We start from the raw sequence: 17,080 nt of genomic DNA, 5'->3' as shown, positions 1-17,080 counted from the left end.
TTTCATTTACTCTGATGAAGCCCTGTATGCCGGGGCGAAATATTAGTATACAGTAAATCCCCGCATTTAAAGGCATTGAGTCATGATAAATAGACTGGGTATACCCTAAGTGCCAAAATCCGCTGAGTCATGATTTCCATGACTGCGATGCTATTGGTTGAACTTGAACTGGTCACATGAACTCACCTCGTACTGATTAACATAACAGTTTCCATCAATAGCAAGTTGTCAACAACGGATGCCAATATCACATGAAACAGCAGCGATCACGCCGAAACCAAATGACCCCCTATAGAGAAAGCCTATTTACCATGACTCAATGCCTTTAAGAACCTACTTTTTTGAGGTTCAGGCTGAAGTAGGTGCTTATTAGAAAGGTACTTGGATTAATTTCAGGGTATGAAGGTTCTTATTCGAAGGATCCCCTATTTAAAATTTGTTTTTTTCTTTTTGGCAATGTTATTAATGCAACATTACAAAGATATTTACAGGAAGACATTTGAGCGCACTGGCTGCCTTATGACCGTGGATGGATCTGGAGATGATCTCATACGTCCTCAGGAAATGAAAATTATGAACTCTAATGCTTTTATTTCATTTTTCAACATTTTGCTATATATAATTATGTTAAAAAGTCAAAGTGATTTCAAAGTTCTCTTCCGTTAAAGTGTATAAAATGCTGAAAATGCCCAACTGAAAATTTTTATACCGATTGTGATTTACCTCATCTTTAAAAATCTGGGAGAGAATAAGGACCATTGAAAACTTTTTTTGCCATTGGGATAAGGACCTATTATATTTTATCACACTGAAACAGGTTCTTAATTACAAGGTGCATAATTTAGAAAAAACAGCCTCTAGGTTCTTATTTTTGTAGGTTCTTATATGCGGGGATTTACTGTAATCCTTAAATTTGATTTATTTTGAAAATTTTATCTCGTGACATTGGATTCTCATCGTCATATTGCTTTGTTCCTGAATATCTTTCGTATTTTGTATTACTTATTGCAAGATTCACAGAATCCGGCGGACAGCCTATCCTACGGTTCTTCCTTCTTACAGATACGATGATATGCCGATATTTCAAATAGCATGCCGTAAAAACCAGACCCTAAGACCAGAGAGAGATGTGAATAGTGTGCGGAAAAACGCCGTAGTAGGAGCAAAAGCGCATTTGACAGTTGATGTGTCCTCATGGTGCGATGATGACAGTCAACCTTGATCAACTATTGTCTTATCGGGGTGAAGACCCTTGTGGTGTTAAGGGTCCTTTCTTATTTTAGTACTTTAGGGTCCTAGGTCTCAGGGTCTCAGGGTCTGGTTTTTACGGTATGCCATTTCAAATTAATATGTGGATAAAACAATTCTTGATGTTTGAATGGATTTCTCCCTGCTTTACACATTAGTGGGTGTCAACTGTCATCGAGCACCTCATTACGTTGCGCCAAAAAGCTTGTGCCCATGGCCACTAATAATGACCCACACAATTTAACCTGCGTTTAACTAACCTGCAAAACCTGCGTTTTCACTTTGATTCGTTGACAAACTTCAAATCTTTCATTGGCAATATATCAACCGATTTTAGACATATTTGATTAATTTTGCATTTTTGTGAGTATTTCATGGTGATCTTTCATGTTATGTGGTTTAACCTTAAAGGACAAGTGACACGCTTTTGGCGCCAAATTTTATTTTCTTTTAACTTTAAGTAAAATGCTGTATGAGAGTGTTGTTGAAATATTTTTCCTTTCTGATTTCATTTTCCTACTTGAAAACCCTTTTCAAATTATGGCGGGAAATGAATCACGTGACACCGTGACGTAGATTGTGATAATCTGTTATTGCTGCTACTGGTATACAGTGCAATATTAACGTTTACAACACGCTTCTAAACGAATTCAGTTCGTCTGGACCTGTCGCGTCGTGTTTCGTAGACTCTATTAATGACAGGAAAATCCGAGTTATCACAATGTACGTCATAGGGTCACGTGATAAAAAGCAAAATCGCGCCCCCTGCGCCCCTGATTAGAATTTTTTGTTCTAAACCAGAAAAAACATACTTCTAAATGATGATCTATAAGTTAATGAAAAGAAAAGATAGGGTGAAAAGTGTGTCACTTGTCCTTTAAATTCAAAATTCTAAAAACGGGTTCTTGGTGACGTCGCACTTTATAACTCTATTGCTTCGAGCGCTGAAGATTTGTACACTTGCCTAATTGCCGTCACCCCACCCCCCCCCCCCCCCCCCCCGCTAATTAATTTTTGAAAATTTTTCCAACCCCCCGCTATTATTAGGACCCCCGCTAATTGATTTTGGCACTTTTGTGATAATTACTGTAGTGAAAAAAATTCGAAACTTTTGCGATTTATACCGGAAAATAAAACAAATAACACAGCTGAAGTTGGAGGATGTGTGTGGGGAATTTTTCTAATTTCTCAAAATCCGTTGAAAAACCTTTGGGGGAGGGGCGTTTGGCTGATCAGATCGATTTCAATTTTTGCACTGGCAAAAAAAGCCACCGTTACGAAAAACGCTGCTTGAAAATGTTGCTTTTCCAAATATATTTCAAAATAGGTAAAAATACTAAAAAATGGAATTTCCACGAGTCTGGAGGGCGTGGCCGAGAAAATTTGTTTTTGTCCATCCCATATTTTTCGAGCTGGCGACGCCACTGACAGCATGATCGTGTCTTCCCATGCTACTGTGAGGGCTCTAAGCGCCCCCTGGTTTACAACCGTTTTTGAATGATTGTATTGTAATTGCCAGAGGGGAAGCTGCCCCACAAAAGAAAGTAGGAACTGGTGCGGACCGAGATAGAATAAAGGAATAAGAGGCCAGTATTGCAGCGCTAAAGATACAGCAGGAAAAAGAGCTGGAGGCCGCCAGACAAAGGCTAGAAACCGCTAGGAATGAGACGGAAGTTAGCGCGGAAGGATTTAACATTGAAAAGTCAAGTATGGAAAATCTGAAGTCGATTTTGAGGCGCAAATTTCGAATCGTTGGAGTGTTAGGTCCTCAAGGACAGAAAGAAAACTTGCCCTATATGAGTCTTAATAGGCAAATAGAGGGAGGGCTTAATGGGGTTATGAGGAGAAAGAAGTTATTGATGGAATTATAAAGTGCATTTCATCCAGCCTCCTTTTAAAGGACTATATCGAGGCTATGCGTGAATCAGGTTTGGAAACGATCAACAAAATTTTGCGGGCACACTTCAAGGGAAAAACGCGAGTGAATTGTATACAAGTTTGACAAATTTGGTTCAAAATGCAAATGAGGAACCACAGAATTTTCTGTTACGTGCACTTAACCTGCGAGAAAAGGTGATTTTTGCCTCTAAAGCGGGACACGCAAAAGTTAAATATGAGCCGGAACAGTGCCAGTCGATGTTTTTACATGCTGTAGAAACGGGGTTGATCAGTAATACATTGAGAACGAGGATGCGCGCGCATCTTCAAAGACCAGGTGTGACTGATGCAGAATTGATAAATGAGCTTAACATAGCAGTCACTGAGGAATCTGAGCGTAACCTCAAATTGGGGCTAGGCCAGAGAGGAAAGTCACCCAAGTGCAGTCAACCACTGAGGAAAAATCTGCAGTCCAAGAGCTTGTTGCGGAAGTTAAAGCTCGCCATTATTGGAAATGTGGAGGTGGAGGGCATCTCTTTTATAACTGCAATAAAATGCAGGGAAACTTCCCACGGCTGCTGTCGCGGGACAGACAGTAGCCCAAAAAAGAAACTCAAAGTCCCATTGCTGTAGTTTTTGTGGAGATGAAAAAGAGGAGAACATACTTTTCCGTTGTGTTGCTTGTAAAGCGGCAAGTTATTGTGGTAAGAAATGTCAAGTTAGTGCTCGGCGGCAGCATAAGCCCATTTGTGATTCACTACAAACCCTTCCGAAAGATTTTGAAGAATCTGTTGTTGAGCTGAGTCTCACGGATGCTGAAAATGGGAATGGTATGCAACCCATGTGACACCGAAGGAAAAAGCAAGAGTTGCCAAATTAATTGGAAGCAAATGTATTGTTCTTTGTAAACTCAATGGGGTAGAAACCCCTGTATTATTGGACACTGGGGCTCAGGTATCGATCATCAGCTTGCAAGAGCTGACAAAGTGTCTTACAGAGACAAAACTGAAAAATAGATTACAGACAACTGAATAACAAGACAGTCCCAGATCGACATCCTATCCCACGTATACAAGATACGCTAGATGGATTTGCAGGACAGAAGTGGTTTTCAACCTTAGACCAAGGGAAGGCCTATCACCAAGGTTTTATGCACCCAAGTAGTCGACAGTTAACAGCTTTTGTAACTACTCCGTGGAGCTTATTTGAGTGGATCAGGATTCCCTTTGGACTAAATAATGTTCCTAGTGAATTTCAGAGATACATGGAAACAATTCTTGCCGATTATAGGAATAAATTTTGCATACCATATTTAGATGATGTAATTGTTTACTCAAATACATTTGACGAACATGTAGAACATGTAAGACAAGTCCTCCGAAGGTTACAAGAGCATGGAGTGAAACTCAAAGCAAAGAAGTGCCATCTTTTCCAACAAGAAGTTAATTACCTTGGACGTATCGTTTCAGCAGATGGATATCGACCAGATCCAAAGCACACTGATGCAATTAGAAGTCTTAAACAGAGGGTACCAAGAACAGTTGGTGACGTTCGCCATCTTATCGGTCTTTTGGGATATTACCGTAGATACATTGCAGATTTTTCAAGGATAGCGAAGCCGATTTATGACTTGTTCAAAGACAATCATTCAGAATCAGTCTCAGTACTGCAGAAACCGAAGCAAGCGAAGAAGCTTAAACCAAAGCAGGCTCCATCAAATGAGCCCGTTGAATGGACAAAGGTACACAAAGAAACACTCAATACACTTATTGATGCACTAATTACTCCACCATTGGTGGCCTATCCAGAATATGACAAGTCATTTGTTCTGCATACAGATGCATCGCAAGAGGGGTTGGGGGCTGTCTTCTACCAGAGACAAGATGGAATCATGCGTGTGATTGGATATGCGTCGAGGACATTAACCCCTGCAGAGCAAAACTATTATTTACACTCAGGTAAGTTAGAGTTCCTTGCTCTGCAATGGGCTTTCACCGAACAATTACGGGACTATTTGGCGTATTGACCAGGCTTTATAGTGTATACGGACAATAACCCTCTGACATATATAATGTCTACAGCAAAGTTAACGGCCACAGGGCACAGGTGGGTCGCTGCACTTGCAGATTTCAACTTTTGTATAAAGTACAGACCTGGCAAGACACACAAAGATGCTGACTTCTTATCTCGAATGCCCAAAGATATCAGTATTTTCATGACCGAATGCACAGAGGAAGTGTCTCCATTTGATATAAAAGCTACTATCTGCACTGCAGCTTCTGCGCCAAATTGGAGTAATTCTGCATGGATAACATCATTAACTGTTGATGAAAAAGTAATTGACACATTCTTTAGACCACCAACAAAACGGAAACATTGGCCTATGAATTTAGAGTTCCTTAGAAAGGCACAAAACGAAGACTCAGTTACAAATAGGTTGATTCATTTCAAGGAAAATGGTAGACCATCGCAAGAAGAACTACAATCAGAGAGTGTTGTGAAGTCAATATATTTCGCAGCCCAAGCCATCATGGGGATTCCTACTCGTCCCAGTCTTCTTACGTTATATATTCACGCCCCATATTCTAAGGTTAAGTTGTTTGAAGTAGTGAAGTTACGATAAAGTCACGCTACAAACTTATGATGGGCTAACAAGTTACGTTTACATTATAGCTGTATATAGTCACGTTTTGTATATATTTAAAGATAAAATCAACGATATGGAGTTTCATTCACGTCTACGCTCTACCGAAGCTATGTTCAAAATATAATGGCGCCCAACGTGGGGCGCCATTTCATTCACGTCTACGCTCTACCGAAGCTATGTTCAAAATAGAGAGCCCGTCAGTACAAACAGCAATGCATGAATGGAACAAGCTGAAGATTGAGCATAATGGTATTTTGTATCGAAAGACAAATGAGAATGAACAATTAGTGTTACCACGAAAGTATCATCGATTAGTACTAAAACACCTACATGAAGAAATGGGACACGTTGGAGCAAAAAACAGAGTGATTGAATTAGCTAGGGAGAGATTTTATTGGCCACACATGGCACGGGATATAGCGCATTATGTTACCAAAGTATGCGAGTGTCCAAAACGTAAGAAGCCAGTTGTTAATCAACGTGCATCAGCACAGAGTATAAAGACAAGTGCACCATTCGAACTTGTAAGCATTGACTTTGTGCACCTGGAGAAAAGTGCTGGAGGATACGAATACATCCTTCTAATTGTAGACCATTTTACTCGTTTTGCTCAAGGCTACGCTACCACAAATAAGTTTGCAAAGATGGCTGCAGAGAAGCTATTTAGTGATTTTATTCAAAGGTTTGAATTCCCGCAAAGAATCCATCATGATCAAGGCACAGAATTCGAGAACGATTTATTCCACCATCTAGAACAGTTAATCAACATTAAACGATCGCGGACCACACCATTTCACCCTATGGGGAACGCCCAGTGTGAACGCTTTAACCAGACGTTATTGTCCATGCTTCGTTATCTCTCTGATACACAAAAATCGAAAGGGAAAGATCACGTTGATAAAGTGGTATTTGCCTACAATTGTACGAAGAATGAATCCACCGGTTTCTCACCTTATGCATTGCTATTTGGGAGAAAACCAAGGTTGCCGATAGACATTATATTCGGAAGAACACAGAGTACAGTTTGCAAAAGATATTCAAAGTATCTCAAAGATTGGAAACAGGCTTTAGAAGATGCTTATAACATCGCCGCAGCAAAGTCCGGACAGAGTATGGAGAAAGGAAGAGAGCGTTATAATGAAAGAGCTTTTGCTACGGATCTAAAGCTTGGGGATTGTGTTCTGGTAAAGAGCTTGTTAGAACGGGGAGGACCTGGAAAATTACCGTCATTCTGGGAAGACGATGTTTACGTTGTTGTCAGAAGACCAGATCTCCAAAACGCTGTTTATGAAGTTGAACCAGATAATGGTACAGGAAGGAAGCGGACACTTCATCGTAACTTGTTGTTACCCTGTCAATTTTTGTGTACGAAGAATTGAGTACACTATGTAGTGGGTCGCGGGGAACGTATACATATACCTATATATATAGAGACGCTTTTCCGTAACTTTTTTGCTATGCAAGGCATGCTCGTTTTCCTGTAATTAGGGTACCGATTTCTATTGCTTGCGGCAACGAAATGATGTTGACTCAACGTCATTACGTAGTGAACGGTGCAAAGAAGCATTGTATCATTGCCAGAAGGGAAGTTGGCACGGCTTCTCGCGAAAACAAACAATCCTTTGTGGCATGACGTGATTTAAGAAACGGATATAGTGGCAATAAAAGTTTTGATTGGTAAAAGTGTATTGCTATTGTCAATTTTGCCATTGTTTTTCTTCGCATATCAGAGCCCTGTGCTCCTACCATGAAGATACCTCAGCACGTACTCTAGCGCTCCAACGTGCATAGAGCTGTGCACTTCGCGACTGAAAAGATCTTACAAATCGTGTCACCTAAACTAATACTTTGCAACGTAATAACACCACAATTTCCAATTAAAGCAATATCAAATCCAAAAAGCAAGTAAGCAAAGAATAACTATCTTTGTCACAACAAACAAATAAATTTCGCGGCTCAGCTTTTCTGCCTTCAGATGCTGTAGGTGGAAGGTTCGAAGATCGTCGCATCAGTTAATATTGAAAGCTTTATAACGGTTTCCATTCCAAAAAGCAACTCAAGTATAAAGTATAACTACCCATGGGTGTAGCGGATGCTATGAAGCTACCTACAAAGCATCAAAAGAGTACCGGCCATTCTTCGTACACAGCGACAGGATACCTATGTTTGCCTTATGAAGCTGATACGAAAGACTTGACAGAGACCCGTAATCATCGCAGAGAAAAAGACGAAAAGCCATTCCATTCAGATCCTGTTGTACAATCAGAGAAAGAAATTTCGAATGATGAATGGGAGAATGACTTATGTGTTGATCCATATCAACTTACGGAAGTTATACAACATATTAATGATCAAAATGAACCTGTTCCGGCTGCTGGACAGACCGAGATAGAAATGCCATCTCCAATTCCGAACGAAGAATCTGATAGTGTGACCGATGAACTTCCAAGTTATGCAGAACCCGGAAATGTGACAGTGGACCCATCTACGTCTCCTTCCTCTGACCATTCTGCTCAAGAAAATCTCCCAACGCGACCCCAACGAACACGTAATCCCCCCGTAATGTTTTCCTATTATGGCCGTTGACAAACAGTAGACACTCGAGGACAGATAAGAACGATATCTCCGCAGGTTATACCAATGCCAGCAAAGATACTGGAATAGTGACTGGATAGGAAACTGCGCAGACAACAATAGAGTACCGAAGTGTGACGTCATCAAAAACCTATTTTTAGAATTTCTTATATTTGGCCTCATAATCTGAAAGAACGGCATAAAATACCTCTCAATGTGCAAAATTAGCTAGATACGTTCCAAATTGGGCGAGATATGGCCAACAGAAGATTTGAAGTTTGCTAACGGATTTCTGTTATTCTGGCCTGGTTCATAAAGTTATGAACCAAGACCAAATTACAGAGGTTTGATGGGGCAAGAGCCTGTGCTAATGTGGCCATATTTTAGCCAATTCATAATGCCTTTAACTGATTTTGCATATTTAGAAGTATTTTATGTTGCTCTTTTAGGTTCTGGGATCAAAATTCAGAAATTCTAAAAATAGATATTTATGACGTCATCACTTCGGTACTCTATAGGCGATTACGTTTATCTTCCAATCGCGTGTTTTGGAAAAGTTGTAGGGTATAGTCATTTCCGGTTTTAGTCTCACGACCAGGACATTCACCGAAAAAAGCAACATCCAAGAATGGATTTCACCTATTTTAATGGCCAAATCGACGAAGAATTACTTGAACTTGTTGTCGAGGTAATGTAGTCCGTTTCTTTGTGTACTTTAAAGGCGCTGCAGCCATTATCTCTGTCTCCGCGAATAAGAATTTAAGTCATGGCGATGTAGGCCCTTCTATCAAACTTCAATATTTCATTTTCTAACAAGAATGCCGATTGAACATAATGTATGTTCGATGAACCAGGGATAATGCTAGTGGAAATGTTGATTTACATTATAATTAGGCCTAGGAAGATACTTGTTTTAAATTAATGATGTTGGCTTTGGCTTGATTTTTCATCGACACGGCAGCAGCACCAGTCAACATATAAACAAATCACGAAACAATAAAATGGAAAGTTTCTCGTCTAATCATGTTTCCCGTTTTTGTTATACTTTTGAGGGTACAGAGCTGTGCACCCCTGTAGCAGGTGTACGTCTGGTTAAATTATTATTGATGTTTTCTTTTTAGGAAACCACTATTAAAATATGTGATGACAGTCAAATTTTGTTATTCACCAACAAACGAGGAGCAATGCAAAGAAAAGGAAAGTTAAAGAGCCATATCGTAAGAAAAAGGGGGTGACTTTAAAGGAGAAAGAACATGATGCCCCTCAGATTTGTATGAATTCAATCATTAAGGGTGCTTTAGAATTGATGGCCAACAAGACGGTTTTGATGGAAATGTATGGAAAGTTCTTCAGAGGCTACTGGAACTTGCAGGACCTGCTGATACAATAGGCTTCCCAAGAGGTCTTTTTAAGAACAAATTGGAAAGCAAAACCAATTATCTGGATTCCATGTGGGAAAATTTCCAGAAAGTATGGAGGATGAAAATGTTAGAACAAATGTGCAAGCCCACTTGAAATGCTCAGCTATCAGGCAAAAGTTAATATTTCTTAAAATACAACAATTGAATATGGATGAAATATGAACTAAACAGCTTGAAATATAGCTAATATTACAAAAATAATTCTAATAGAGAAATATTCATTTTCTGGTCTTTTTAACAATATACAAAACTCGTTATGCCAAAATTGCTGGTATTCTAGTTTTTATTACTAGCCCTCTCTATTACTGAAGCATTGAAACACTTTCCTCGCTTTCCAAATAAGAGGAAAGCTACATCTCTTTCTTTTCTTCAGAGGACTTCTCAGAGAGAACAAAATTTGTATCATTCAAAAAGGGGTCCACAGAAACTTTGTTCCGAATATTACCAGTTTTGTCAGCAAGGCCTAAGGGTACAGTCTCATCAGAGCTATGTAAAATGACCCAGGGCTGTTTTATTTTGCCAATGCTCTTTTTGAAATCTGTGAAACCTCTTCATTTGTAAAGCACTGGTAAGGGCACCTCTTGAAAAAGTCTTTCAAGCTCATGCCTTTGTTTCCCTTGGTTATTTTCATGACTTCTTTTATGTAAGAACTGTGTAGGCAAACTTCCAACAAGGAGGTCTTTTCTTCCAGTCTTTCCTACAAACAACATTATGAAATAATTTATTGTCAATATGAATACAAGATAAAGAAAATTTGAGTTGCCCCCCAACTTTGCTTCTAATTTTGTTAAATATTTTTGTCTCAATGACAGTTGATGATTTTGACACTTTTCTCAGGGGGACTTTCGTCCTATCAGACTATTGCCTGCTTTGTTTATTCAACGGTGACACTGTTGATATTCTCAGTCAACCTATCACCAGCAACTGATTGATAGGAGTTGTGGGGGTCGTGACAGCTCCCCCCAATAATAAGTCAAAAATCGATTGAATTCCTAAGTAATATTTATATAACCTATTTCGTAGCCCCCCTACCCCCGAAAGGATTTTTTAATGAGATCTGCATCCAATCTTAATAATAAAACTCTTATAAAATAATAGGCAAAAATAATAATCAATGAAAGAAGTAATGAAAGTTACAGTGACTTACCGATCCTAAAGCAATGTTGATCAAAATGCCTTGCGCAGATGTAGGCTCTCTCTGCGTTGAAACTCCTATCGCATCTTTTTACTTTACACAAAAGCTACGTTCTCCACTCCTTTTTTCTTTCATTTTATGTTGAAAACGTAACAAGGGACAAATTATCTTATCTTGGTAAGTCTACAACAGTTAACTACCGTGCCGAATAGCTGCGAAGCTCGTCATTATCAGTCAAAACCAAACAAACCGGAAATGATCATTCCCTACAAGTTTGAATAAGCAGTGATGCGTAACATGTTCTATTGTCCGCTTCGCAGTTTCCTATCCAGTCACTATTCGAGTATCTTTGATGCCAGTAATGTGCAGTAGACCGCCGAATGTACCAAGATATTACAATCAATATGTTAATACGTTTACACCACGTGGGTATGGACCACCTATAATGGGGCCAACTAGATACTTCCAGCCCCAACCATGTTATATTAATTCGATTGATCCAAGATTTTAAATTCTGGGCTAGACTTTCTGTGAATCCGTTGCTGACGACTGATAATGCTTACAAAAGAGAATTAACTGGAGTGCATTCGTTTATTTCCGTTGCTGACTATTTGTAAGACTTTGTTTGTCAACAAAAAAAACTCGTCTCGTTAATACCGTATCGCCGACGAATAATATTATTCAAGAACGTTCTATTACCAAGGATAAAACGTGCACTTTATCTGTGGAATAGACATATTAGATTGAGACATTTGCCGATGATGATTCAAGAGTGAGAACAATTCAAGAACAATATTTCGCTTTGTAAAATATCAGGAGACATTATTTTAGAGGGGAAGAGTGCGAGGGCTCTAAGCACCCCCTGGTTTACCCCCGGTAAATTTTTACAAGAAGACAGGACAATAAAGGGGCAAGACCCAGAGATATGCGAGAGAGAGAGAGAGAGGAGAAAATGATTGTGAAAAGGAGTGGGGAGAAAACAAGAGTTATGTTAAGGTTTTCTTAGACCCCAGAGAAACATTTATATTTCGTTGTAACCGAATTAGCGATACAGTTGTGAAGCAGAGATCAATCCGGCTTTGTTTTTTTGTGGATTTTTCCTAAAGGACTTCGAACATTGCTGCGTGTATGTCACACTACTGTAAATTAGAGCTCCACTAGGAATATACACTTACGTTCAAAAAGTATTGGGACGAATTCGATAAACGAATTATGGCGTTCCGTTAGATTCGGTTTTGCAACGGAAACTTTTTCAGATTTAGGCAGTCTTTCTACAAATAATCTAGGCCCAAGTTTCCCCAAAATGGAATAAAAAGTTAACAAAATGCTTCAACTTATGAAGAATAACCAAGAAAACACAGGATTCTTTCGATTTTCCTGATTATAACAGCAAAATATGCAGAAGGGCTGAATGGCCTAACAATGGCAAAGTCACATGACCTTCCAAAAATTTTAGAGCTGTCCAAACAAATACAACTTTTTAATTTCACGTTTGCATAACAAAAAAAATTATAAAAGAAATTATAAAATCAAACTTTTAAGCTTCAAAAAAAGTTATCTTCATCGACGAAAATGCTACAAATTTATTAAATTATTGCATTTATTCAAGCTACTTTTAAAATTGCGTAACATTCAAGGAGAAGCCATTGAACTCATCGTCGATGATTAATTTTAACTTTGAGAGAGCATTTGTTTTTCTTATAACGCTGGAAAATTTGTATTTTTCATAACTTTATAGCCATGTTTTTGCTTATTTTCCATTATTTAGCTTCTTTTTACATGACAACACGATGTCTGGTAAGGATTCAAACCTATTACTTCGCAGTTCCCTCAGTAAAGAACTGTCGTCCCTCGGCGTCGTAAACTTCTTTGGTCTGCAAACCCTTGGTAAATTTTTTTCTGTTCTTGTACGGAAAAACTTTTTACACACCAGAAAAGCTGCACTCATTGAGCAGCCGAGAATTGATGCAATATCACAAAATCCATTTACTTTATTATAGTAGAAAGCACTTTGTAAGCGCTTCTCTTAACTCAGTTCTTGAGTTTTCAGAGCTTCCATGTTTTCGTCTCGAGACCTATAGAAATTTTATGGTAGATGAATTTTTAATTTTTTGGCGTACATAAAAGGCTTCAAAATATCAACAATGTCTTGTGAAAATTTCATGGAAATAACTGCCGTACTTTTTTAATGAGAAAGATTTTAAAAAAGTCTTTCCGAATTTGTTGCATAAAATGTCTTCGAAGTTTCGAAGGGTGTCCCAATACTTTTTGAACGTAAGTGTATAACAGCTTGTATCTGTATGATAAAACTTGAAACGATGCAATATAGTATAACTAACGGACAAGGTTTTCTCTATAAAACAACAGCAGCGAGCTCTTCGAACATTTTAAAACAACTAATCATTAATAAATAGCTATCGTGGCTAGACAATGGAGAACCAGTGGCGGATTTAGACCGGAGCAAACGGAGCAGCTGCTCCAGTCAGAATTTTCTAAATTTATTATAGTGCCTGTTTGATATTAACTTAGCTCTGTTACTTCATAAATCATCAATTAATACTTCCTGGTGCCCCCCAAACAACCCCTGTGGACTAGATAGGTGCCTTAGAGAACTGGTTTACATTTTGTCGTCTGAGTTGCTTATGTGTTGACTGTGGAGGAGATGTTCACAATTTTGCTCCACATGAAATACGTCATGGTCAAATAAACCAATCAGACCACTGGATTTTGCTCCAGTTGATGAAAATTTGCTCCAGGAAGTGCTGGTTAGCCAATCAAACTACTGAGCAACTGGAGCAAAATCCAGCTCTGCGATTGGTTTGAATCCGTTATCGGGAGCAAGTTGGAGCGCACTCTTTCGAATTGGAGCTTTCGTAACGTTCTGTGTGTAACGGGGCTTCGAAAAAAAACTGACGACAAGGATTTGAGTTTTTTGAAAGAGAGACGGCAAAACAGGTATGTTTACTAATGTTAATTATGTATGTCGTTTAAGGGAGCCCTCTTTTTGATGCTGTCGTTGTGGACGTTTATAAACCCAATGAGATAGGGGTTCATTTAGGCCTATAAGCAAGTCATGTTATTTAACAGATTACTTTCTTATCACAAAGTTATTTGGAAGTAATAATGGTACAGATCGTTTTGTCTAATCTAAAAGCGCAAAAGGTCCTTATGCCTTGGCCGCTGGGAATACTTGTGGGAATGTAGCTAGCTGTAATTAATAGAATCAAAGCTCTTGTCAGAGGCGAGGGGCAATTCACTCTTTCAGCTGCCAGTTTCCCTCCAAACAAACAGATTTCTAGGGATTTTTAAAAAGAGCTATAGGGTTTCAATTGTTGATTTGCCCCTCGGTCAAGAGTGTTTGTCTCAAGCACGGAGCTCTGCTCTGAATTCAGGAGTTTTATGTAATTTTAATATTATGATTTTCTTTGAATATAGGAAGAGAAAGGAATTGGTATCAAACGTTGCTAATCTGGGTGGGTCGCTAATGACTGATATGATATAATCGATTTCAATACTCTATAAATTGTCTTTCAAACTAATGTTTGTCTTCCTTCATCTAAGAGATAATAAAAGCTATTCACAAATGCAGCATGTGTTGATTGAATTCAGACCATTAGCATTTTTTAGTATTACGATTACATAGGCGAGTTTTTGAAACTGATAAGAATGACACTTCTACCGATGAACAAACTGCTATTTCCGCGAAAAACCACCGCAAAGGAAACTTTCAAAGGCATCAATTTGATTAAAGGGCACATGTCGCTTTAGTAATCGGCTAATACAACAAAAACGTTTGGTGTGAAATTCCATTCTTTCGTGACTTGTCATTTATACGTCATGAAATTTTACTGCCGTGAAAAGATAAAAGATTCAGTTTGGTTTATTATTTTAAAATTCCAAGTTAGTTCCGTGTTTCTGTTGAGAAAGAATTCCGTCAACTAAAGTACAGTTTCAAGCAGTTTTTTAACAAAATTTTTATAACCTCTAAATTGCTACTAGCTTTATTCAAAAGTCTGTGCTAGTTAGAAATTTTATCTGAGATTCGCATGAAATTAAAGTTGTTTTCAGAGAATCTAAAGGGCGTGGTCATAAAAATTTTTTCGGGGGCTCCGCCCCCCAACCCCCTCAGGTTCTGCTCCACTCAGAATTTTCGTTAGATCCGCCCCTGAGAACAATAGGCGAAATTCAATGAATAATTATGTAGAAGAGAATATCGATAAGTGTAATCAAGTATCGATAAGTGAATGGCATGACGTTTGCGTCGTGATTGTGAAATTACGGCTTTGATGTATCGGAAATCACCATCGCTACGGTTGATGGCCATAGAGTCCAAAGGTCAGTTTTCTACCCAGGCATGGTAAAGCACAGAATGTTTGCAGAACGATCCAGAAGGAAAGGAAGGCCATCGTGATGAGTGCAAAGGTTATGCTTTTGAGCACAGTTGTGCTTTGCTTGAGTATACTGATTTTGCGATATGCTGAAATGGAATGGCTTGAAGATTTTGCAAACTCTTCCATACGTAAACTAAAGTATCTTGTTCGTTACGATGAGCAGCCAGTTCTGGCAAATAAATCGGAACTTAATCTTGAGTTGGTAGACATGACGAAAGCTAAGCATGGTGATAGGAAGATGGAAGTTGCAAAACTTAACAAAGCGCTCAGTGAAGTTGGATTTGCCTACATTATCAATATACCTGGGTACGATCCAGATAAATTGCTGTATAACACTAAATGGTTTTTTTCATTGCCACACAAGACAAAAATGGAAATTGCTAAGAATTCTTTCCAGCCAGGAAATAAAAACTCTTTCCGAGGTTATTTTCCAATCATAGATGGCGGTCACTCCTTCAAAGAAGCTTTAGAATTTGGAGCATTTTTTCATAGTAAGCATGAAATTCGAAAGGTATCGGGAACTGACCGGCCTCTCATGAGAGACGTTGTCCAGGAGCCCAATGTGTGGCCAGTGTCAGACAGCAAAGAGTCAGACGAAGAATTTCGAAATTGCATGACTCGCATGTATGATCTCTACTCCTCTCTTGGAGACGAGGTCTCTAAAATGATGGCAGAAGGTCTTGGCCTAGAGAAGAATTACTTTGATAACTTGTTCAAGCCAGGTAAGCCCCTTGCAACTCTGCGATTACTTCATTACCCAACAAGGATAAATGACACAGATCTTCCTGAGGAGGCAAAAGATGGAGACATTAGAATAACAACTGGAGAACATTTTGATACAACATTCCTTACAATCTTAGCAACTTTTGAAAACAAGGGACTGCAAGTCAAGTTGACTGATGATGGCCCTTGGCTCGATGTGCCAGTAATAAAAGATGGCTTAATCATTAACACTGGAGCACTTCTCTCAAAGATGGTAGATTATAAACTCAGAGCTACAAACCATAGAGTAATAGATCTTGGAGCTGACCGTTATTCTGTTCCTTTTTTCTACGAGCCAGCCTTTGATGCAGATATTTCAAAGTCTATCAGTGGTAAAATAATAAATACTGCCTTTCCAAAGTATGGTCCATGGATGACAAACAGAACAAGCATGTTTGCAGAATATGCAACAACAGATTTTGGAATTGCTGATTAACTTTATAGATTTAGCCAGATGAAAAAGAATATATTCTATATCATGATGTAAAATTTGGTCTTTATCCTTCTTTTATATAAATTCAAATTGTTTAAAAAATTGATTAAAAATTAGAGATCCAGATTATAAATCAGACAATTTTACTAGAAAAAAAATGAAAGGCCACTAAAACAAGTTACATAGAGAAATTACTGCACCACCCACCCCCAACTCTCCCCCTCACACCACAGTCTTCCACCCTTCAACAAAAAACTTAGTTTCTGCCCTTATTAGCTTTTTTATCAAAAAAAGTAAAGATACAGATGCTTGTTTTAAAATATTTAAAACAGGCTATTGCAAGTAGCCAAGAGCAGCTTTGCAAACAGTTTTTAGATACAGCCAACACTAAATATTTGCCAATATGATAAACTAAGTTTAGGGATACATTACATTGATTTAATTTTTTACGAGCTGTTGATCTGGGTTATTTCAATCTTGTATTATTTTGTACTGTTTTGTACTGATTTGAAAAATCAGTTAGTTGTTGTTTTTGAATAGAAGATTGTGAACTTCATAAAAAATCGCACCATATTCAGATCTTTTATTAAT

General features: G+C 38.4%; 1 protein-coding gene across 1 annotated transcript; it reads left to right on the top strand.

The window, feature by feature from the left end:
• The first annotated feature begins 15,170 nt into the window (after positions 1-15,170).
• On the top strand, positions 15,171-16,604 carry LOC135685781 (uncharacterized). Its single transcript, XM_065201847.2, has one exon. The coding sequence runs from the start codon at positions 15,314-15,316 to the stop codon at positions 16,490-16,492; it is 1,179 nt and encodes a 392-aa protein (XP_065057919.2). The 5' UTR covers positions 15,171-15,313; the 3' UTR covers positions 16,493-16,604.
• The last annotated feature ends 476 nt before the right edge of the window (positions 16,605-17,080 follow it).

Source organism: Rhopilema esculentum, chromosome 15, assembly GCF_057945365.1.
Source record: "Rhopilema esculentum isolate cy_ngs chromosome 15, ASM5794536v1, whole genome shotgun sequence".
In the NCBI taxonomy this organism is placed as follows: domain Eukaryota; kingdom Metazoa; phylum Cnidaria; class Scyphozoa; order Rhizostomeae; family Rhizostomatidae; genus Rhopilema; species Rhopilema esculentum.
The sequence above is the reverse complement of the archived record's forward strand: the minus strand, read 5'-3'. Positions and strand labels throughout refer to the sequence as shown.

Excerpts from the sequence above, each read along its gene's own strand:
- LOC135685781 (XM_065201847.2), top strand. The coding sequence starts at position 15,314 with ATGAGTGCAAAGGTTATGCTTTTGAGCACAGTTGTGCTTTGCTTGAGT.